At 41.6% G+C, this 23782-nt stretch overlaps 1 protein-coding gene across 8 annotated transcripts in view; it reads right to left on the reverse strand.

The window, feature by feature from the left end:
• Positions 1-23782, reverse strand: part of ELAVL2 (ELAV like RNA binding protein 2) — a 174794-nt gene that overhangs the window by 43289 nt on the left and 107723 nt on the right. For all 8 annotated transcript variants that reach the window (XM_063455189.1, XM_063455187.1, XM_063455191.1 and 5 more), the window contains one exon: positions 18377-18480. In XM_063455189.1, the coding sequence (XP_063311259.1) occupies positions 18377-18480 (104 nt within the window). The remainder of the gene's footprint in view (positions 1-18376; positions 18481-23782) is intronic.

Consider the following 23782-nt stretch of genomic DNA (forward strand, 5'->3'; position numbering starts at 1 on the left):
AGTGAAGTGCACAGAGAGGACTGTCCGAAACCGGCTCCTAGGAGCACAAAGTTCTGCACAGCGGAAAAAAAAGGCCAGCATGGAAAAGCACACAAGAGTCTGGATGAAGTTTGCAAAAGACCTTAACGGATTGTACTATATAGAGGGCTGAAGTATGGTCATCTTCTCTGTCCAATTTTCAGCTTTGCCCATCGACTAAACTGAGACCTGGAAAGGAAATTTAAACCAGTGTTGCGCACTCAGTGTGAAATTTGGTAGAGGATTAGTGATGGCATGGGAGTGCTTCAGCATGGCTGGGATCAGGCAGATTTATCCATGTGAAGGACACACAAACCAAGTCATGTACAAGAAAAAAAAAAAAAAAAAATTGTTTCTGACAACGATCCACAACTATTGGTTTTCCCAGCTGGACTATGCTCTGTGCCCCAAAGCCAGGTCAATCAATATCTGGACAGAGGACCACAAGATCAAGACACTGTCATGGTCAACCCAATCTCAAGACCTGAAACCCCACTGAAAACCTCTAATATGATCAAGAGGAAGATGGGTGATCACAAACCATCAAAGCAGAGCGTCCAAAATGCTTCTACCAGGAGAAGTATAAAGTTGAAGTTTGGTGGAGAGCATGCAAAGACATAAAAGATGGAATTCAAAAGCAAGGTTACTCCAAATATCTTGAATTCTTAACCCTACCCAAGTTAAAACATTAGTATTGTGTTTATTTAAAAAGTAACATGAACTTTACTTGCATTATGCAGGGTCTTTAACCCCTTAAGGACCAAACTTCTGGAATAAAAGGGAATCATGACATGTCACACGCCATGTGTCCTTAAGGGGTTAAACACCATCTTTTCCTATTTTGACAGGTTATTTAAAAATAAATAAATAAATAACCAAATTCTCTCAAAATCCAAATGAGAATATTGAAAGTAGTTTATAGAATAAGACAAACGCACATTTTACTAACATATCTGCAAAGAGTAAAAGCAGAAAATTTTGACTGCAGTCTCAATTTTGCCCAGAGCTGTATATTCTCTAAAGATGCACTTTTACCACCTCCCCCCAGAGTACAGCAGTGATGTTGGCTCCTGGCAGCTGAAGGGCCACAAGTAGAAGAGGACCGGTAGAAGGTCTATAGCAGTAGAACTCGCCTTTGTCTGCTGCCCCCGCCCCCCCCCCCCCCCCAGTTCCTTAATGGCAATGTCACGATCAGGGGTGTTTGCAAACTATTCGGACTGTGACCAGTCACCTTTAATAAAACACATGTAGGGAAAAATAGTACCTCTTATACGATTTATATGCAAGAGCAGGCACTGGATTTTTTTCTCTAGAATATTTCAAAGGCCTACCTTCATGGTCCAAGATTAAAGTAACACTATAGTGTTGGGAGTACAAACAGTCCTGAAGTCGCTGTTTGTCTAATTGCGATTAACCCTGCCTCCATGGTGGAGATGAAACTTTATGAATTCAGTGAAACAATGGTTTGCAATAGGAAAGAATTGGGAGGGTATATACTTTGTTTTTTTTGTTTTTATTACTTTTTTGCTGCTTGTCATCCTGTTTTATTGTTTCAGTGAGAAACTCACAAATACTGGGTGGGAATTATACCACCCATGCTGTATTAACTGAGCAGATCATCTGCTCAAGTAAATGAGTACAATTTACATATTTTACTCCTTGTTCTACTTTTATACAGAGAGCACTAATGTTTAATTTTTAGATTCTTATCAAGATTGTATTGCCATGATACCGGTTGACCACATCCCAAAGAGTATCTTATAAGTGGGGGTTTATCCTACTGCATGCACATCATACTAGAGCTGGTTTAAGCTTTATCCAATGTGAGTACATAGGAATTACAATATTTCTGCACTTAATTTTTAAAACGTATTGCCCTATTGAAGTTTCTCTGTTCTTCCCTTTTATTAATATATATTTCCACAGACAGAGTATCCCTGTGACCAGACATTTTCTTTAATAAGATCTTCCCCATAAGAGCCTGTGTTGGATTGTACGCACTACAAGAGAATCATACTTCATCTTCCATATATATTTCACAACATATATGTTATAAGGACTATCAGCCTGGAATTGCGGCTATTTTATTCTAGGTACCCATTTTTTTTGTTTTCCTTTTAGTGCTGTATATCACTTTGTTTTACTTCTCCATATTTTGGCTCTTACATTTTACGTTTTCTAGGCACACCCTATTCTCTGGATTTTTTTATTTCATTTCCAAGGGTTTTTTGGAGGGAAAAATACACTATGTATGACATTACATATAAAAGGGGTGTGTGTATATATAAATATACACACACACACACACACACACAATCCAATAGAGAAAAGGTGCACTCGAAGGTCGTTACGTCGTTCTATGCCGCCGCAACAGCTTTAAAGCTAATTATAATGGGGACTGCATAAAATGCCGTAACAGCATTAAGGGTTAAATGTTCATTTAAGGGACGCTAGGCATCAAAACACCTTTAGCGCCAAGTAAAAACCATGACGATGCACGGTCACTGTTCAATACTCTGCCACTTAGGAGTTAAATCACTGTTTCTGCAGCTGTACCCACACCACATCTGGCTGTGGCTAAGAGAGTCCCTGCATATTTTTTTAAAAAAAAAGAGGGTCACATTTTAGGATTCACTTAAACTAATTTTATTAAGGATGTGTGAATGTCAGGGGAGAGGTTACTTGCATGGGCTTCAAAAACAAAGTGATTTATAAAGACAGTCCAGTCACCAATATAACTAACTCTCTTTGTAACATTGGGACCACCCGCACCCTCCTAAGAACAGTGGTCTTTAAAGTGGTTAGGATGGCATTGGGCATTCTACATGACCAAAGTGTGAGCAGGGATTTATTACTGCTTGCACCAGAGACACTGGTATCAACCCACGCTTACCTTTCGGTCAGCTGGGACCATATTTAGTGGCCCAGACTGATGAGTTGAATGCAAGGCTCAAAGCCCTTATGATTAGCTATGTAACGTATGCGGGAAACTCCCTTTGCTGATGTCTGTACTGTGAGTGAGGGCTAGAAACATGCTAGTTTGAGTTAAAAACCGTGAAAAAGTCTTAGGTTTCTGGTAAAGTGACACGATCTGTGTCCTCATACTAACAAGCAGGCAAAGAGACTTGTCAAAAGTCCCCAAAACATTTGGCAATGGCATCTGGGATATTACGGTGCTTTGGAGATACAGCAGAATACACGAGACATGAAACTCAAGTTTTATAAAATAGAAAAAATATAAAGGATTACATTTTTTTTTTTTTTAATCTACCACTATTTGGCAGATGTTTGGGTTGTACGAAGTCTTTTCACTAGCCTGATTCCTCACATTTATTAACCTAAGTTGTCAGCCTTTCTCGAATGCTATGACATGGTAGTGCTTTTTTTTCCCCAAAAAGTGTCACGGATTTCGTAAATAGACTAGTGAAATGTCGAAATTTCTACACAGGGGTTATTGCTGTACTTTGCAGAAGTATACAAATATGTGGTGTATATTGCAGTGGGAAACATGCAGTCTGAAATTCCACATGATATTTAACTTTTTTTTCCCAGAGGTTGGGGATATGGTTGAAATTAAATAGTCAAAATGCTCTTTGTTAATGGTTTCTACTTTCTAGAAATATATACTTTTGTTTATTGGTTTGGGATTCTGTGACTGCTATTTAAGTTTTCACAGCATATACAATTTTGAAAAGATTTAATTAAAACCACAATTCACTCCTTGCAATAACCACCAAAAATCAATTCAAATCCTGCTAAATTTATTTTGACGTTTATATTTCTACTTTTCTTTTTCCTACTTTTTAGTTTTGCTTACAACATTTTATTCATATGTAAAAGGGTTACACAACACATCATGACCACTTCAGGCCATATAAAATCTTCAGTACACAGAAAAGACAAAATAAATCACTTCTTTGGCGCAGGTATTGAGGTATACACGTAACTACCTCCAAAGTAAAACAAAAAATACAAACACAACAGCAAGTTATTTTCATTATTATAGAGCGGTTTAAACAGTTTTAAAAAAAAAAAAAAAGTATGCATTAGTCGATTAGTGCAACAAAACGATCACCTGGTGTGAAGTAACCATGCAAAATTAGGAATAGTTACGTAAATAAATCGGCACAGAAGCACTTTAGCTCAGCCATATGAAATACAATCAGAAATGCATGAACATGCAGGAAAATAAGAAATGTAATACAACCATCCACATGAGAGTGAGTATAAACAAACGACTAGACCAGGGCTTGACAAATTTGCTTGGAATCTAGGAGCCAGCTAGAAAACTTAGGAGCCAGAGAAATCAACACCAAAAATACAACTCTTAAAGGAACACTAGTCACCAGAACCACTAGGGCTTAATGCAGTTGTTCTGAAGTCTATATCCTGTCCCTGAACGTTTTTCAATGTAAACATTGGCTTTTCAGACAAAAGGCAGTGTTTACATTGCTGCCTGGTAACACCTCTAGCAACACTCAGATGGCCTCTAGAGGTGCTTCCTGGGTCAGTGCTTCACAATGTGCAGCACCTACGTTAATGTTCCCTATAGAGATGCATTGATTTAATGCACTTCTATGAGAAGTTAAATTGGCGCAGTGGCATTTTGCCGTGCATGCGCAATAGTCTTCCAATGCTTTCCTATGGGGAAGCATTGAATTGGCTGACATCTCAGCCATGGAGGTGGGGCCAGCCGCAGCGTCATCAGCACGGCGTGAGAAAAAAAAAAAGGTGAGTAAAAACACTCAGACATACAGACACACGTAATTACTAATTTAAATCCACCCATGCTCCTTAATTCTGGAGAGCTGGAGTGGATAGGTATTCCCTGGAATCCAGTGGGGCTGCTGTCATCAACCTACTCCGCTCCCTCTGAGGGACATCATAAACTGGCTCCCGGCATTACTGCAAGCCGCGTGAGGGAGCAGAGCAGGGAGATTACAGCTCCCTTGTCGCGGCATTAAGTCATCCATCCGTCCGCCTCCCTCCGCTCTCCATTACCTGGCCGCCCCCTCCGTCAGCTCTTCATAGGCTGGCCGCCCCTCTCCCTCCGTCAGCTCTTCATAGGCTGGCTGCCACTCTCCTTCCGTCAGCTCTTCATAGGCTGGCCGCCCGCCCCTCTCCCTCCGTCAGCTCTTCATAGGCTGACCGCCCGCCCCTCTCCCTCCGTCAGCTCTTCATAGGCTGGCCTCCCGCCCCTCTCCCTCCGTCAGCTTTTCATAGGCTGGCCGGCCGCCCCTCTCCCTCCGTCAGCTCTTCATAGGCTGGCCGCCCCTCTCCCTCCCTCAGCCATAAATGAGCCGGCCGCCCCACTCCTTCTCACAGCTCTCCATGAGCCGGTCTCCCTCCCTTACGTCTCAATGAGCTGGCCGGCCGCCTCCGTCAGTCAGCAGGCTATCCCAGGTGCCAGGACAAATTTCCTGGTCGCCATGGCGACCTGGGATTTGTCGAGCTCTGGACTAGACACTTCTACTAAACTGTTATTTAATCCTCAAGACTTGTCCTCGTTGAAGGTTCTGTATACATCTTACAGTCAAAGTGTTGGTGATCATCACACAAAAAAGGAGAATATATATATATTTGTAGTCGGGGCACTTGCCGTGATAATAGTGTAACATAGCATATTATAACCAAAAGACATATTCAAATGACACCAGTCGGTTGTGGTGTGCCGGAACCGACAGTGCAGTAGGCCTGTAATAAAAGTGGGCAAAGAGAAGAATACCATACCAAATTAATCATATAACAACAATCGTTTATTCGGACAAGTCACAAAAAGCTTGTATTACCTCTTCCACTGGTTCGGGCTGTAAAGAGTATAGGTGGAGAACTTCTAGCATCCCATAGTCCTGATGATATGAGCTGGAATGTGGTTGGAGAAAGCTGAGAATGCTGCCCCTATGGGGTAGGAGTGTTCTGATGAAATGTTTGTATTATGCCGAGCCTAGTTAACAGTAAGTGAACACGAAGCATGCCTTAAGATGCTGTACGAATGGGAGCCATGAAGTTCTGATAATGGCTGGAGTGGTTGTATCTGTAAAGTGGTGCAATAAGTATCCAGAACTTTACCGGGCCCCATTGTTTAGAGTAGGTAATAGGGGTATGTTGACCGTATGTGCTATAGGGATAGGTATAGACTGATGTAAAGATAGGTCCTAATGGTCTATGTTGTCTGTGGTTATTATATTCTTAGTGGTAAAGTCATGGGATGTAAGAACCCATAGCATGCTAGAGGTTTGGCTGTTTGATTGTTGTATGGTCATGTGCTCCGCAGGAGCTGAATCTATAGTTGGATAGTGAATGAATATGTCGTGTGGATGAGTAGCCTTTGATATGGCACAGGTGTTTGGATTTGAATTCCTTTCAGTAGGTCTTTATCAGATAATATAAAAAGGAATCCTGTATTGTTGGGGTGTCGTAGGAGAATGTGGTGTTGGATATCCATAATATACTGTTTAATTGTGTTAAATGATTATATAAGTTAAGGTGGCAAAATAAGTGAACCCCAAAACAGATTCCATAGCAAACATGTCAATAGCTTGAACCCCCCTACAGCCCTAGTGAAAATATGTGAACATCCTATCGTACAATTACCTATTGTCGACTGAAAGTGTAAGGTGAGAAATGTGATGTGCAAGGGTAAACCATACCTTATTCCACGAGCATGTCTCGGAATGGCGGGCTGGTAAGCTAGCCCGGAAGAGGTGGGTAGTGTCTGGCCGAAGCCCCAAAACGAAACCGATGAATGTGGTCAGCTGAGACGTTTGTGAATCCCGGCATGTGAATACAAGTGATAAAATAGCAAGCAGCTATTCATGTGAGTTTCCTCAATAGTCTCCTTAAGACCAGAGATCAAGATCGGCCCATATGTACAATGGCTAGGTGTATGTGAATAATATCTGACAGAGTGACTGGACCATATTGGTCCCCAGGCTATGGCAGCCGTCATGAACGGATATCATATGAAACAAGGTCGGAGTATAGGAGAAGCTGGGTCGGGACTTAACGCCTATGAGCCATGGCGCGCAACGCCATACATTCCCTCCGAAGGCAGTCAAACCAGAGTATGCCGCGGCATCTGTCCAAACAAAGGGTGAAATGTCAGAGAGGGTGGAATAAACATGGCTCGCCCTTCCGGTATTCGAGGAAAGTGCCAATAAGTAAATCAGTGGTTGCATGAGTGTCTAAACAGGATGTCTGTGGTGAGTCGTGGGAATAAAGAGTAGTAATCGGGAAATGAAGGATCTACCCTGTGGTATGATTCACATGGCAACATTGAGCGACCCCAGCAGTAATCGAAGGTTCTTGCGGTAGCCAGACCTCGTTGCAATTAGAGTTCAAATGCACGATATGTGCCAGCCTGTATGTGGAAAGTCTAACCGGATCCCCAAAATTGTGTGAAAAGGAGGGGAACCAAACCCCCCTCCACAAACCCTTGAACTAGTTCCATCCTTATAACTGTACACATTAACTCTCGGTCTGTTAGATCTGTAGTAAGTTAGCATTCCACTGTCCCAGTTGTCAAATGTACAAACCCATGTGGAACCCTAGAGTCAGCCTTTACGCATAAATGTAACCAATGCTGTGAGGGATGGTATTGTAAAAGTGTAACCAATAACGTGATGTTGATGCCAGTGTGGGGAGTTTTTTTTAGGAAACTATACGGACACAAGGATAATAAAGAGAACAAAACGTGTAACAACCTACCTGAACTAGAACTACCAGCCCCTCCGGAACTGTGACACAACAGAAAAACATGTAATTTAATCATCATAGTGAGATGAAGGGATAGGGTACTAGCAGGCTAGCTAGAAGCCAAGTGGCTAAGAACTTAGCTAACTTAACGTGACAGATGAGGCCCTACTAATTGCCAAGCGGCGTGAGAGGCGCTAACTATGAGTTGGCCCGAGGGGATTTTGAGGCCACCGAATGTTGTGGCAGGGTGTTGGCCTCTCAGCGGCAACTAAAGCATAAGATAGAATGGGAGTGACATGGGAGGCCCTCCCTATGCAACCATGCGAGGCGGCTAGCTATGATTTGGGCCGAGGGACATATACCTCCGAGTATGAGGATGGGTGATGGCCTTGTGGGACCACTAACGTATGGATTAAGACCAGAAAACAGAACCTAGTTATGCAACCTAATTTTCAAAAAGCCAGTACTACCCTAAATAGAAAGTACAGGGATGTGAAAACGTGCCTGATACAGTTGAGACAGGACTAGATTACCAGCAGGAAAATAGGAGCGAGGGAGGTATTAGATACGTGCTGTAACCTAGTAAAACAATAAGGGGATTGAGTATCCGTGCGTGTAGATTATGTGAGTGGCCCAGAACGCGGGCCTGAACAGTAAACGGAAAACCTTCCAGAACCTATAGAGAAGTAATGAAAATAATAAAAGGTAGGTGACGGAAATGCATTTCTTGTACAGCAACAGAACTGCACGACCAAGACACCTAAAAACGAGATGTTAATGCTCAATAACAGAACACACAATGAGTACAATCTAAACCACAATATCAACCCAAGAAGACCAAGCATTTTATCAGTGACATCATAAAACTTAACATTAATATCCTGCAAGGAACTTGCAGGAACATAACGAATATCACCTAACAGAAAATGTATATACCAACGGACAGACCAAGGACTCCTATGGAGGGGGTAATGCCCCGACGTCTCTAGAACCTGAGTGCGATACCTAGGACTGAACCCTGCATTTATGTAGACAGAGTGATATACCAACCAGATATGTGAATTGGGGCCCACTACATATTGAAAGCAGGGGGCAAATCTGAACAGCAGGACGTTAAAATTGAACCCTGGTTCCAAGTGTGATCAAACGCCCTACTACAATATACCCAAAATTATAATTTATGAAATAATAAACAAGATTTCATAGTGAGGCAGAGCAATGAAGGGAAACATTTGCAGGACACCAACATACCTTCTGTAAGAAAATATTCTGGTTGCTCTTATGCCACTAGAAGTACAAGGGTGTTATCGGCTAGAGGGACGGAAAGTAAAGGACAAGAGTTGCATTCCTTAATATGACTTGCGTAGCATACTAATTGTGAACAGCTGTGACCAGAGGGTTCAAATATGAGGCAGTGGAACATGTACATACAAAGTTTGCATAATAAATTGATACATTTTTCTCACCATATGTAATAAAAGGGGATATTCTGGATTGATAAATCGAATGCGGTGCTTTGTTGCTTTGAGACGTTTATAAATGACCCTATGTGTGTTTTGCGTGGGTCTGTCCCTCTAACCTGTTCCTGTCTAGGCGTAATTTAGCAGGTTCATGCAGACATTAACTGTATTTACGCGGGGCTTTTTTTTTTTTTACTCCATTATACTTTAACCCTTTAGCAGCATTACAAGTGTTTAACAATCCCTATGTGGATTTGCCATGTAAATGTGTCTTGAATCCTGCATTTGCTGTAAAAGCTATCTTGGTACATCTGTAGCAAATGACTGAAGAAAGATTGTGATGTGAAACTGTTTGCAATTGCAAGGATGTATTTAATGCCTGGAAGACGAGCACATAGCTCACTGTATCTGTCTTTTGGATTGTTAATGCAAGAGATTCAGGTGTTCTTAGGCTGAAATGTGAGGGATCACCTATAAGGCTAAACATGGAATCTTTAAAAATATAATGCACCAAGTGGTAAATTGTATCATGTTTTCTAGCACGCCTATAAAACCAGGAGGTTGCAAGACTCCCTGTACTAACCACGTGCGTTCCATACATCACCATGGCAACCATCCGGAACACAGTGTCAGGAGCCTGCGGCGCAATAGCGTACCGGCCGAGTTACCGGGCCCCACCCAAGCTCGTAGGCGTGTGGGGGTAAGAGATTAAGGAGCCGGATCCACCGATGCAGAGAACCGGCTCCTATCGAGAGGGGAAGGGGGACTGGTCGATCCCGGGCAAGGCTCTCGGTGGGGAAACCCCACAATCCCCCGTGCCGCAGCCCCTGTCTCGCAGCAGAGGACACCGGCGGGTCAGGCTGTGTGTGGTCTGCAGGCTGGTACAATGATACCGGCCTGCTTACTCGCCATCCGTCGCAAACCGCCGTGAAGGAGGAACGCCAGCTGTCAGGAGTAGCTGCTGCCTCCACTCTGGGAACCGGAAGTGATTCGCCAGACTGTCCACGGTAAGGTGGGAGAGGATTGGTCGCCCTTTTAAAGGGAATTCAAGCCCCTCCCACAGTGTATAATTGTACAGGCCAAGGCCTTACACTATATACACACAGAGAGAGAGAGAGAGAGAGAGAGAGAGAGAAAAAATATTTTTTCTTAAATGTATATAAAAAAAAAATTACACGAAAAAAAGGGGAAGGAAAGAAGGCGGCAAGGATAGTGAAAGCAAATGTCCAATACTAATAGAACGGTGTATGAGTACAGTTCAGTGTTTATAATTTTTTTTAAAAAAAGAATTCATTTTTAACCCCTTCAGGACCGCTGACGGTTCAGGACAGTCAGCGGTAAAACGTGTGTTTGGACCGCTGACGGTCCTGAACAGTCATAACGGTCTGGGGCTACTCACCTGATCGCCGTCGGTCCCACGGCGGCGATCAGCTCTCCTCCCGGTCCAGGGGGACTGCTTGTCTGCCCGGGCAGTCCCCCCTCGGCAGATCAGGACCCCACGGCCACGTGATCACTCGATCACATGACCGCAATAGGGGTCCATGTGTCTGCCTGCAGGGGTACTGTCTGTGCTGACAGGCAGTCTCCCTGCAAGTGAAAAATCAAAAATAAAGTTAAAAAATAAAGCAATCAGTGTAAAAAAATAATATGTATATAATATATATATATATATATATATATGGTATATATATATATATATATATATATATATATATTATTATAAAATACAAATATGTTAATAAAAATAAATTACAAAAAATAAAAATTATTTTTAATAATTATAAAAAAATATATATATGCAATTTTATTCTAACAGTATTTTGATATTGATATATATATATTTATATCAAAATACTATTAGAATGTAATGATATATATATATATGTATAAATAAATACAATACGAAATATACATATGTCCACATACATAATTACATAAATAATTTCATAAATATACACATAGACGTCAAATATATAAAAATGTATATATATTAAAATTCTATGTGCATATTTATGTAATATTTTTACCTAATTAAGTAATTTTAATGATTGCAATTTGAGGGACCTGCCTGCCAACCCAGGCCGAAAGTCCAGATAATTTAATTTGCTAGCACTGTGTTTAACCCTGTAACTTTTTATGACACCCTAAAACCTGTACATGGGGGTACTGTTTTACTCGGTAGACTTCGCTGAACACAAATATTAGTGTTTCAAAACAGTAAAACATATCACAGCGATGATAGTCAGTGAAAGTGACTTTTTTTGCATTTTTCACACACAAACAGCACTTTCACTGAGGATATTATTGCTGTGATACATTTTACTGTTCTGATACACTAATATTTGTGTTCAGCAAAGTCTCTTGAGTATAACAGTACCCCACATGTAGAGGTTTTATAGTGTTTGTGAAAGTTACAGGGTCAAATATAAGGCTTGATTTTACTTTTTTTTTTTATTGAAATTTGTCGGATTGGTTAGGTTGCCTTTGAGAGCGTATGGTAGCCAAGGAATGAGAATTAGCCCCATGATGGCATACCATTTGCAAAAGAAGACAACCCAAGGTATTGCAAATGGGGTATGTTCAGCCTTTTTTAGTAGCCACTTAGTCACAAACACCGGCCAAAGTTAGCGTTTCTTGCATTTTTAACACACAAACAAATATAAATGCTAACTTTGGCCAGTGTTTGTGACTAGGTGGCTACTAAAAAAGACTGGACATACCCCATTTTGAATACCCTGGGTTGTCTACTTTAAAAAAATATGTACATGTTAGGTGTGTTTCGGGGATTTATGACAGATAACGGTGTTACAATGTCACTATTGATACATTTAAAATATATATATTGAAACAGCAATTTCCTACTTGTATTTATAGGCCTATAACTTGCAAAAAAAAAGCAATAAAGCATGTAAACACTGGGTGTTTTTAAACTCGGGACAAAATTTTGAATCTATTTAGCAGTTTTTTTCATTAGCTTTTGTAGATAAGATTTTTCAAGTAAAGGTCCAAAAACATTTTTTTTAATTTTTCACCATATTTTATTATTTTTTTTAAATACAATATATGACATAATACAAATAATGGTATGTAAAGAAAGCCCCTTTTGTCCTGAAAAAAAAAAAATATATAACTTGTATGGGAACCGTAAATGAGAGAGCGGAAAATTACAGCTAAAAACAAACACCACAAAAGTGTTAAAACTGCTCTGGTCCTTAACGTACAAACATCGCAAAAACAGGCCGGTCCTTAAGGGGTTAATCAGTCCTTACAGGCCAGAGTGTTTACGTTAGAACAGGCTTTCCAAACTCCGGCCCTCCAGATGTTGCTTAACTACAACTCCCATGATTCTCAGCCTATTTCATTCATAGAATCATGGGAGTTGTAGTTCAGCAACATCTGGAGGGCCGGAGTTCGGGGAAGCCTGCGTTAGAAGTTCTAATCACCTCCGTTAATTGAACACTGATCATTCAAGAGGCTGATGCATGCTTTAGTAGGCAATACACCAAGATGTTTTAAAAAAAAAAAAAAAAAACACTGACAAAGGAAGGTTTAATTCAGTACTTTTAAAAAAAAAAAAGAAAAAAAAAGAAAAGGCAAATAATTAAAAAGCCTAATAACTGTGCTACTAACCTTGCACCCCATTGCGCAAAGTAGAGTCAAATCCAAGTACAGAAAAGAAACCAAGGCAGCACAACCAGATGCCAGTTGCACAGGGAATGCAACATGTAGTTTATTTGAAGGATCAAAAGAAAAATGTTACAGGTTTCCCTTTTGTACCTGTCAAAATGTTGTACAGTTGATTCTTTGTTGCCCAATCAGAACATTACACATTCAGTAGTGTAATGCACCTCTTTCTTAGTTTACTATACACTAACAAGTATTGGATAAGACACCTAAAAGCCTCCACAAGCAAGTATAAAACTGTACTACTATAAAAGTGGCAGAAAAATATTTTGAGTATAGTCTAGTTCTGGGGTAGCAACCTTTGAGCAGCAATGTGCCAAAACAAATTCTATAGTCCCTTGGCGTGCCAGTTCATTTTTTTTATTTTAGTTTGTGTTAATGTTGCTGTATTTTGCTTGTGTTGCATATGGGCACTGGTTTCTTTGTAGGGTTGTAATCAAGGTGTATGATGTACACAAGCAGTTTTGTGTTAATGGGCAATGTATAGTGTATGTACATCAGTTACATTTTTGGATCTGGAAGTGTCAGTGAAGGAACATTAAGCAGACGGATCGTAACACCATCCTACACAATGATAGCGCACACCTAATGGCATTGAAACGGTCATTACCTAGAGCTCAATTTCTAAGGGTAATTTGCAACAATTCAGCAAGGGATATGATAGAGCAACAACTGCGAGAGATGGAGCGATTCCTTGTACGTGGCTATAGACGAAGCGACTTCCTTAAAACGCTAGATGAGGCAAAGTCTGCCTGCTTTACTAAAGTGGTCAAAGCCCCAAGGATGGTCTTCCCTACAACCTTCAATGACGCGTTTCCATTAATCTCAAAGATTGTCAAAGAAAACTGTTAGATGCTTGCAAGTGACGATACACTCCTCAAAGAACCTCCGCTTATCAGCTATAGGAGAAATAAAAACCTAAAGGACCTATTAGTCCACACGGACCCAGTAAAAAGCTATGAGAAAAATACTGGCATACAAAATAAAGGGAGTGTTCGTTGCTTGGGTTGCGTCACTCGCATAAGAATAAGATCTTCCAAATCCAATACACCATCACATGCAAGACCCCTTTTATAATTTACAAGCTCACCTGCCCATGTGGACTTTCTTACATCGGCAAAACCGAAGCGCCTCTCTGCGAAATAATTAAGGGCCACAGATCGAGCATACGGGTAGCCTACCGTGAAGGCAATACAGACCAACCTGTGGCTAAGCACTTCTTGACTGTACAACATCCACTTTCAGCCCTAAAATTCATTGCTATTGATCACATTCCACTCCCTAAACTAAGTGGCGATAGAGGAAAACGGTTAACCCCTTAAGGACCAAACTTCTGGAATAAAAGGGAATCATGACATGTCAGACATGTCATGTGTCCTTAAGAGGTTAAACAGAGACATTCTGGATTTTCCAGTTTGACACCATAGCCCCCAAGGGACTTAACGAGATGATCTCATATCACTCATCTATACAAATCCTTTCTTGCAATTGTTTTTACTCATTGTTTTTTTTTTTATATTAACTAATTTTGTATTGTTAATTTTTCCTGTTTGAATTACCCTAGCTGCAAAATTGGTAAAAAAAAAAAAAAAAAAAAAAAAAAATATATCACTTTGTCACACAATTAGGACTTTACAAAAAATATTTTTAGATTTGGAAATCTCCTTTGCACTTCACAACATTATGCACTTCATGCCTATGGCATTATTAGCATTAGGCACTTCATAGTAAGTTGCACTTTACACAATAGAAGATTTCAAATTAATTTAAAAAAATCTATTGCGTTAAATAGCAGAATAGACAACCTGGACACTGTCCAGAATGTTTATAACTCTTTATATACCTTGTTTGTCACAGATTATCTTTTTAGGTAATCTAACACTTATATGTATTAGTTCTACTATATCCCCTCCTCTTTGCAGAATGTATGCCCTCCGGTGGGATTACAGCTATCTAGATCGCATCACTGCTTCCACTTTTGTCTATTTTCTTTAAACATTTTTGTGGTTTTGTTTATGTTCCCATAGAGACCGGGTGATATTCCCGTCACTATGGCAACACACGTCACGCCAGCACGTAGCGAGTGGGCAGAACACATACGCATGCACACTCTGTATTCCTGAACGCTAACAGCTTCACACCTGGAGTAAGTCAATTATCTAATATTGTATTGCCTATATATGTAATGTTATCCTCATTTTACTTTACCTGATAAAAGTCCTTTTTTAACATGGAATATTATTAATGTCTACAACTCGTCGTTCCCGGTCTTTCAGCTGCTCCGGTGCTCAATCTCACACCAAAATGTGCAGAGTCCAAGTAGAGAGCACTCTGGAGTCTTTGTAATAAACTTAAACTGTTGCTTTATTTTGGAAAAACAGTGATCCAACGTATAGGTCGACGTTTCAGTCTATGCCATGGCTCGTCAACCTGGTCCCTACCGCCCACTAGTGGGTGTTTCAGGATTCCAGGTGGGCTGTAGGGATTTCCTAATTTTGAGAGATTGGGCGGGCGGGTGCGAGCCAGCGGCACCGCTGCAACCGGGTACCCGCCATCACCATTTGCCGTGCGGCTAACCCCAGGGTCCGCCTTCCAAGGAGTTCATCGGGTGGCCCATCTGATGGTTATGGATTGTAAGGGGGCCCGGTCAGCGCTGGGCGCTTTAACAGTGCGACCGGGCCCCCTGTGATCACACAGAGCTGGGAGGAAGTGACTGCACGTCACTCCTCCCAGCTAACACAGACCGCGCGGGAGGAAGCAGAAGGAGTCAGAGTGGGAACTCTCACTCCCATCCACCTGAGCCACCACTGGACCCCAGGGAATGTCACCCTCCTGCACCTAAAAGGTAGGAAACCGGAGGGTGACTAAAATATTTTGTTCGTGTCTTTGCGTGGTGTGTGTGCCTGTGTCTTTGCGTGGTGTGTGTGCCTGTGTCTTTGCGTGGTGTGTGTGCCTGTGTCTTTGCGTGGTGTGTGTGCCTGTGTCTTTGCGTGGTGTGTGTGCCTGTGTCTTTGCGTGGTGTGTGTGCCTGTGTCTTTGCGTGGTGTGTGTGCCTGTGTCTTTGCGTGGTGTGTGTGCCTGTGTCTTTGCGTGGTGTGTGTGCCTGTGTCTTTGCGTGGTGTGTGTGCCTGTGTCTTTGCGTGGTGTGTGTGCCTGTGTCTTTGCGTGGTGTGTGTGCCTGTGTCTTTGCGTGGTGTGTGTGCCTGTGTCTTTGCGTGGTGTGTGTATGTATGCCAGTCTGTGTGCCTGCCTGCCAGTCTGTGTGCCTGCCTGCCTGTGTGTCTGTGTGCCTGCCTGCCTGCCTGTCAGTCAGTCATAGTGGGCTATAGCAAGTAATAGTAAGTGGGCTACCTAGCTCAGCCTTCCTACTGGGCATTGCTATAAGGAAGGTTAAAAAAATAGAAAAAAGGAAGAAAACAAAAAAAAGGTGGGATGGGGAATTATGGAGGGAGTGGAGGGGAGCTGACGCACAGATGAGAAATCATATTTTGAGCAAACAGAGAAGTCATCTGAATATCACCGAAAGAGGAGACCTTTGTTTGTTCCTTACGAAAATCGAACCAGATATCAAATATTTAGTCTCGCAGCATCAACCTCAAGGATCTCATTAATCACTAGTAAAGGTAATTTCAATTTACTTTGTTTTCTCATTAAACGTTATAAAGTTATAAACATTATAAACATGCATAAAGTAGAAATAAAAAGATAAATGTACGTGCATTTATTTTTTATTTTTAAAACACCCTCCTTTCTAAAAAATATTCCACACTTATGTGAAAACTGGTGGGCGGTAAGGACATTTTTCCATCAAGAAAGATGCATTAGTGGGTGGTAGGTAGAAAAAGGTTCCCTACCACTGGTCTTTGCAGACTATTTTCAAGACAGTAGACCTACACATACATATATTATATGAGTGTCTGTAACATGCTCCCAGACAGACTATAAGAGTCACACAAAAATACATTCCAGTGACTCGTGGGATACAATACTGATACACACTGCTTACCCAATACACATCTCCCTAAATATACTGCCAGAGACCTTCAATGTACATTTGCAGTCACCCCTCCAAAGCACAATGCCAGGGCATACAGACATTGCCCCACACACCGTGTTCGATTCACACAAGCAATGACAATGTTGAACACAAACTGCAAGACAGTCATACTACTTTCGTAAGTAAAACGGGCAATACTACAGAGTGTTCTACAGAAACCTATTTCACAACTATGCATATTATGTAGAGGATTGAGCCAAAGTTTTAGTCGGAATTTTAATTGGATCGGATTTCTGGAAACCAGTCTCCTCATATGCCACTTTGGTGCTAGAAAAATGCATAAATTAAATGTATCCAGATTTAAAATAGACTGTCGTTCACAAACTCCACAAACACAAAGGGTTAGCTCGTTACAGACCCAAGTCAGATGAAGAAAAGTAATCTCATCTGGGAAGCACATTTTGCACCTTGCAATGAGGACTAAACCTAAAAGTGGTGTATACCGAGTATGCATGTCACACTGTCAATTCCAATTGCGCTTTCCAAAACATTTTCCTCCTACTAGATTGCTACTAAGTAATTGAAGTATTTTTACGACAACTATTCCCATAGATCTTGAGATTATAAAAGTGCAAGAACACTTTAACATGAGAGTAAAAAACATGCTCTTCCTACAATGGCCAGATTGTTTTGTATAGGCCAAGTTAAATGGCATGTAAGATTCAGCACCAATAGATTTTAGTTTGTGAGAAAATAAATGGTTTAACTCCATCTGGTCAGTGGAAGAACTATGAAAAGGGTTTCCAAGCCTTGGAAAGCCAGATGTATGTACACATCTTTATTTGCAAAACATCTCAGATTATCCAGCAACACTTTACATATAAACATGAATGTTAACCTATGAACAATGCACACATACATTTCTGGCACCTAAAGGTATACCAAAGCACCAACAAATGTTGGCCTAATGAAGTGATTTTGGTGTATAGATCATGCACCTGTAGTCTCACTGCTTAATTCTGCCACTTAGGAGTTAAATTGGTTTATGCAGCCCTAGTCATACCTATCATGACTTAGAATTACCCAGCCTCCCTATTTGTGTCCTGTAAAGAGACCTAATTTTTAAGCTTCCTCTATTGTACAGTGTGTTTCATTAAGAATTTCTTATCTCCTGCTCTGTAAATTGCCTGCAATAGCTTGCAACAGCATGTGTGTAATAGTTTAATTTATAGAGGGGGGGGGGGGGGGGATATCTGATTAAAGTATTGAAGGTGTGTGTGGGGGGGGGGGGTCACTGCTTAAGGTAAAGTTGTTTTGGTGTTTCGATTATCCATTTAAGGATTTGTAGTTTGAGCAAGTAAGACTTCTCCAGCACACAAGTACTAGAAAAAGACAACATTCTTTTGCTATATACATTTCTCACAGATGGGGTGAAAATAAATAAATAAATGCCCACAAACCATTCAACCAGTATTTTACAAACAAGTTAAATATATATAAAAAAAAAAAAGTTAGGACCTACTTTAATTGTTTTGGTCTGAAGTCTCAATCCATTCAGGGTATTGATTGCTTTTTCAGCATCCTTAGGGTCAATATAGTTCACAAAACCATAACCCAAGCTTTGTCCTGTTTATAAAAATAAAAAGGATACATTTACAAATCTAATTAAAATACCAACATCACAAAAGCTCTTGCTGCAAGGGAAATTAAAAGTGAACGTAAGGAAATATACACCAGAGTAATGTTCTACAACATAGCTGTCCAGAGGCGAGTCCGCTGACTCTTCAAGTAAACATCTTGCAAAGCGCATGTGCTTTTTGATAACTACAGATTGCAAAAAGATGATATTTTAAAAGGATAGATATATATATATTGTTTTTCTTTTTTAATTATGCGCTTTCGAAAGAACATAGGATTTAAGCCATAAAGTGCGCTATTAGTTTTGACAGCAAGCTTGTAATCTACTAGAAAATGAGATTTTTCTCTCACCTTTCAATCAATTCTTCGGCACTGCCAAATAATTCGTTGATAAAAGAGAGTAGTAGAGCCTACCACAAGCAGTCCTTCTGTTCTCCATCCATAGCAACCACAGTGCATACACACACTACCAGCGTTGGCTAGAGAGTATAGGAATGAGTGACTGCGTCTGAATGGAGTATTGTCAGTCATGCTGGCATCAAGGCCAACGTGTTTGTGTCAGAGGAATTTTCCCTGCTTGGAAAAGTATTTCCAAGCAGGGCAAATCAAATTAGACTGCGGAACAGTGGAGGACGAACCAGAGGTAGGATGTTACATGAAGAGTAAAACCCATGAAGAAAAGAAAATGCCTGCTTTGGAACAAGGTAAGGTGAGTACATGTTCATATTTACCATTGAATAAGTCATGTATTTACTCTGCCTTAGTGCATATGGGCCAGTCTGGAGAAAGGGGGGAGGACCCTAAGGTGGCCAAGCCAACACCAAGGTCCACAGAGAATCTTGCAAGATCATTTATCAGGAGATGGTGCCTTATTCCCACAACGGTTTTGACTGCTACTGGGACTTGACAGAAGTAAACATAAAGCTCCCTACTTTGTATTGCATGTAGACTACATAATGCAAGCAAAATATATATCTATTTAATTTTAAGTATCTGTTGCTTTAACTACAGAATAATGTGTAAAGATGGGCTATAATTACAAACATGATATATTGCAGTTCTGTAAAACACAAAAGAGGTCTACATTGAAAGCAGAACATTGGCCACTACATAATGCCTCCGCCAGCCTGCTTTCTTCCCATTGTGAATCCTGCTGCCTTCTCTTCCCAGCTGCCTTCTTTTCCCCAGGTAAACAATGTACATGCAAACGATCTAAAAGGAAACTTGATTCATAAGACCAGGGAACCTTCTTCTCCATTGCAGACACTTCCGGCAGTGGACGGGGACATCAAGGACACTGATCCGGTCTGCAGACATGCAGCCCGATAGGCAGACAACAGCGATGCAGTGTGCTCTACAACTTTCCAATGCTGCCAGCATTACTTTTTTTCGCAATTTGAGCTAAAATAGTTCTGAGCCTTTATTCAATGTACATCAACACCCCCACAATACTTGCCATTTGGAGATGCTATGACCCATCACTAGCAATCACTATTGGACACTTACATAGTTACATAGCTGAAAAGAGACTTGCGTCCATCAAGTTCAGCCTTCCTCACACTTGTCAAAGACACTACGATCTTTTTGCTTGCCCATTTTTTCTACTTCCAACACATGAAATGAAATTGTCTGCTCCCCCCTCCCCTCCGACTGATCATATTATTACAATGACATCTATGTTATTCCCTTTACCTGTCAGTGGTTTACATGTTGAGGCTAGTCCGTATAGATAAATACATGCAAACACTCTTTTATAGCACATACAGACTCACAAAGAGTGCACGCCTATCACAAATATTTGTTATCCATGAAACTTCTTAATGCAATAACCTCATACAATTTTAAAAATGGAAACTGACATTTTGGCAATCCTTGACTACAAGCAATACATTTAAAATGACTACTCTAAAAATGACAGACACAAACCATTTTTTGGTATAAAAAAAAAAAAAAAGTAATACTGACACGTGGTTATGGTACCAGGAATGCAGAGGTGTCTCCTCAGTGTAAGGAATTCAATTTTTAGAACGCCTTTCCTTTTTACCCGGGGTCTGTTGGGCACCGCTCTCCGACTCTTCTCTTTAGCAATAAAGAGCCAGAATCTCTGAGCTACCATTGGTTCGGCTTAGCCAAGCCCTGTAGCGCAGGCCAGCTCAAAGACAGAGAGATTGCTCTCAGTCAATGAGCTGAGCATTGTAAGGCTTCGCTCAAACGGACAGTTTCGCTCTTTCTTAGAAACAGGAAGGTGGCCAGGGTGGCTCAGGTAAGCAGTCAAACTTTGCTAAAATAGGTTTGACTACTTGGGCGTGCCTGGTCACTCCTGGTTCCATAACCATTACACTCTACTGTAGTGATTATGATCCTTCTAGTGCTTGGTGTCCCTTGAAGGAACACTAAAAGTTACGCTCCTTACCTAGGTTATGCTGTAAGGAGGTTACCGTCATATCTTTTTGTTTGCAATTCTATCCAACTTTAAGGCCAACACTACAGCACCTGATAGAGTAAGAAGCGATACTTCCTCAATTGCTTGGCCAAAGAGCTGTGTATTGTACAGTAGCATGAGCATGCAATTCAATCCATGCATACAGGGACACTCCAATGCACATATACAAAAAATATAGATCACTGTCAAGTCGATATACCCCCAATGAAAACATGCATGCATTTAATTATGCATTTTTTTTCCATTGGGGGTTAATCTAAAAACAGTTTGCTGTGGTGGGGACAAGATCTGAGCAGGGAGCACAGTCTGGCACTCAGTGAATTAAGATATACTGCAAAAGTTGTATATGTTCTGGAAACAAAGTGGCTGCAGATGTGACAGTGGGCCTGCTGGAGCCGGTGTTCTATCATTGTGCTATACCCGTCAGATTTCTATACCCTCGTCACTTCCGGGGAGGGGAATCAGCTGGATCCTGTGCTGCACATGTGTGCTAGCACTCCTGCTACTCCTCCACAGCCAGGTCCTGGAAGGTAAGTAAAACTAGTTTTACATTTTCATTATAGTTAGTGCATTCACTAAGCTTAGGACATGGGACATTTAGGGTTAATGTTAGGGTTCAAATTAGGGACTTGTTCACATTTAGTGATATTTCACATTAGGGGAATATCACTAAATAGTGATTTATCACACTTTATTTTAACCCTTACCCCAAGGGTTAGGGTAAGAATAGAGAGTGAGAAGTTAGAATCACTTACCTAACCCTAATTTGAACCCTCACTTAACCCTAAATGTCCCGTGTGCCTAAGCTTAGTGAATGCACTAACTATAATGAAAGTGTAAAACTAGTTTTACTTACCTTCCATGACCTGGCTGTGGAGGGGTAGCAGGAGTGCTAGCACGCATGGGCAGCACAGGATCCAGCTGAATCCCCTCCCCGGAAGTGACAAGGGTATACGACTGGTACTGAGTGTTTAGAGGGAAACTAGACAGGAACTGAATGTGGCTGCAATGAGAGGTGCTGGTTGTATTATCCATAAAATGTGTAACCTGTATAATGCCTCACTGTCAGGATCGGGACAGGGATCCAACACGCAGAGTACAAACAGTAGCCAGATACGTATACCGGACCTTAGAATGGCCGGACTAACGTAAGTAGTACAGTATAGAATGGTCAAGGACAAGCCGAGGTCGAGGGTAACAGAAGACAGGTAAGCGAGAGACAAGCCGAATCAAGGGTAACAGAGATAAGCAGAGTAAGGTAAACAAGCCGGGTCAAAACCAAAAGGGATAATAGAATACACAAGCACTGAGTGACTAGAACAAGCTAGAACCACGACAGGGCAATGAGCTAATGAAAGAAGCTCTGTTAAATACCCTGTTCAGAGCAGTAACCACGCCCCCAAGGCGTCCTGATTGGTCCTGCAGCCATTGACTGACAGGTTGTTCCGGGGGAGTGTCCTGATGACTACTTCCTGCCTAGATGCTGTAAAAGGCAGTCACTCCCTCGCGGCCGGCCTAGCATGGCCGGATAGACCGCGGGGAAGGGAGCCATCAGACCGTCTGGATGGGGGAACAGCTAAGTCTCTACCTCTTTCGGAGGTAGAGACCACAGGTACCCTGACAGTACCCCCCCTCTCAGATACGCCCACCGGGCGGAATGAACCGGGACGAGATGGGAAGCGAGAGTGATACGCCCTGCGGAGACGGGGAGCATGAACATCCTCCTGAGGTACCCAACTCCTCTCCTCAGGACCATATCCCTTCCAATCAACCAGATATTGTACTCTCCCCCGGGAGATTCGAGAATCAATAATAGAGTTAACCTCATACTCCTCCTGACCCTCCACCTGAACGGGGCGAGGAGGGGCTATTGTGGAGGAAAATCTGTTACATATGAGTGGTTTCAGCAATGAAACGTGAAACGAGTTCGGGATGCGTAAGGTATTAGGAAGAGCTAAACGATACGCAACTGGATTGATACGGGTCAGCACCCTGTAGGGTCCAATATAACGAGGAGCGAACTTCATGGAGGGCACTTTTAAACGGATGTTCCTCGTGCTCAGCCATACCCTATCACCTGGAACAAAGACCGGAGCCGCCCTTCTACGTTTATCAGCGTGTTTCTTGACCAACATAGAGTTGTGCACAAGGATTTGTCGAGTTTGATCCCACAACTTCCTCAAATTGGCAACATGAACATCAACCGACGGCACCCCCTGGGAAGGGGAATCCGAAGGAAGAATAGACGGATGAAAACCATAATTCATGAAGAAGGGGCTTGAATGAGTAGAATCGCAAACGAGATTGTTGTGTGCAAACTCCGCCCAAGGAATCAAACCGACCCAATCATCCTGGTGTTCAGAAACAAAGCATTGTAAATATTGCTCAATTTTCTGGTTGGTACGTTCAGCAGCTCCGTTAGACTGAGGATGATAGGCAGAAGAAAAGTTTAATTTAATACCAAGTTGAGAGCAGAAGGACCTCCAAAAGCGGGAAACAAATTGGGAGCCTCTGTCCGATACAATTTGAGAGGGTATCCCATGTAGGCGAAAAATCTCCTTAGCGAATATCTCTGCCAATTCGGGAGAAGACGGGAGTTTAGGCAGGGGAATGAAGTGTGCCATCTTAGTAAACCTGTCAACCACGGTGAGGATAACAGTCTGTCTTTTAGAGATAGGTAGATCGACAATAAAGTCCATGGCCAAACAGGACCATGGTTTTTCTGGAACCTCCAAGGGTTGCAGGAATCCACATGGAAGCGTATGGGGTTGTTTGGTTTTAGTACAAACTTCACATGCAGCGATGAACTCCTCAATGTCCCTCCGTAAAGCAGGCCACCAGAAGTCC

The sequence above is a fragment of the Pelobates fuscus genome, chromosome 5 (genome assembly GCF_036172605.1).
Source record: "Pelobates fuscus isolate aPelFus1 chromosome 5, aPelFus1.pri, whole genome shotgun sequence".
NCBI classification, from domain to species: domain Eukaryota; kingdom Metazoa; phylum Chordata; class Amphibia; order Anura; family Pelobatidae; genus Pelobates; species Pelobates fuscus.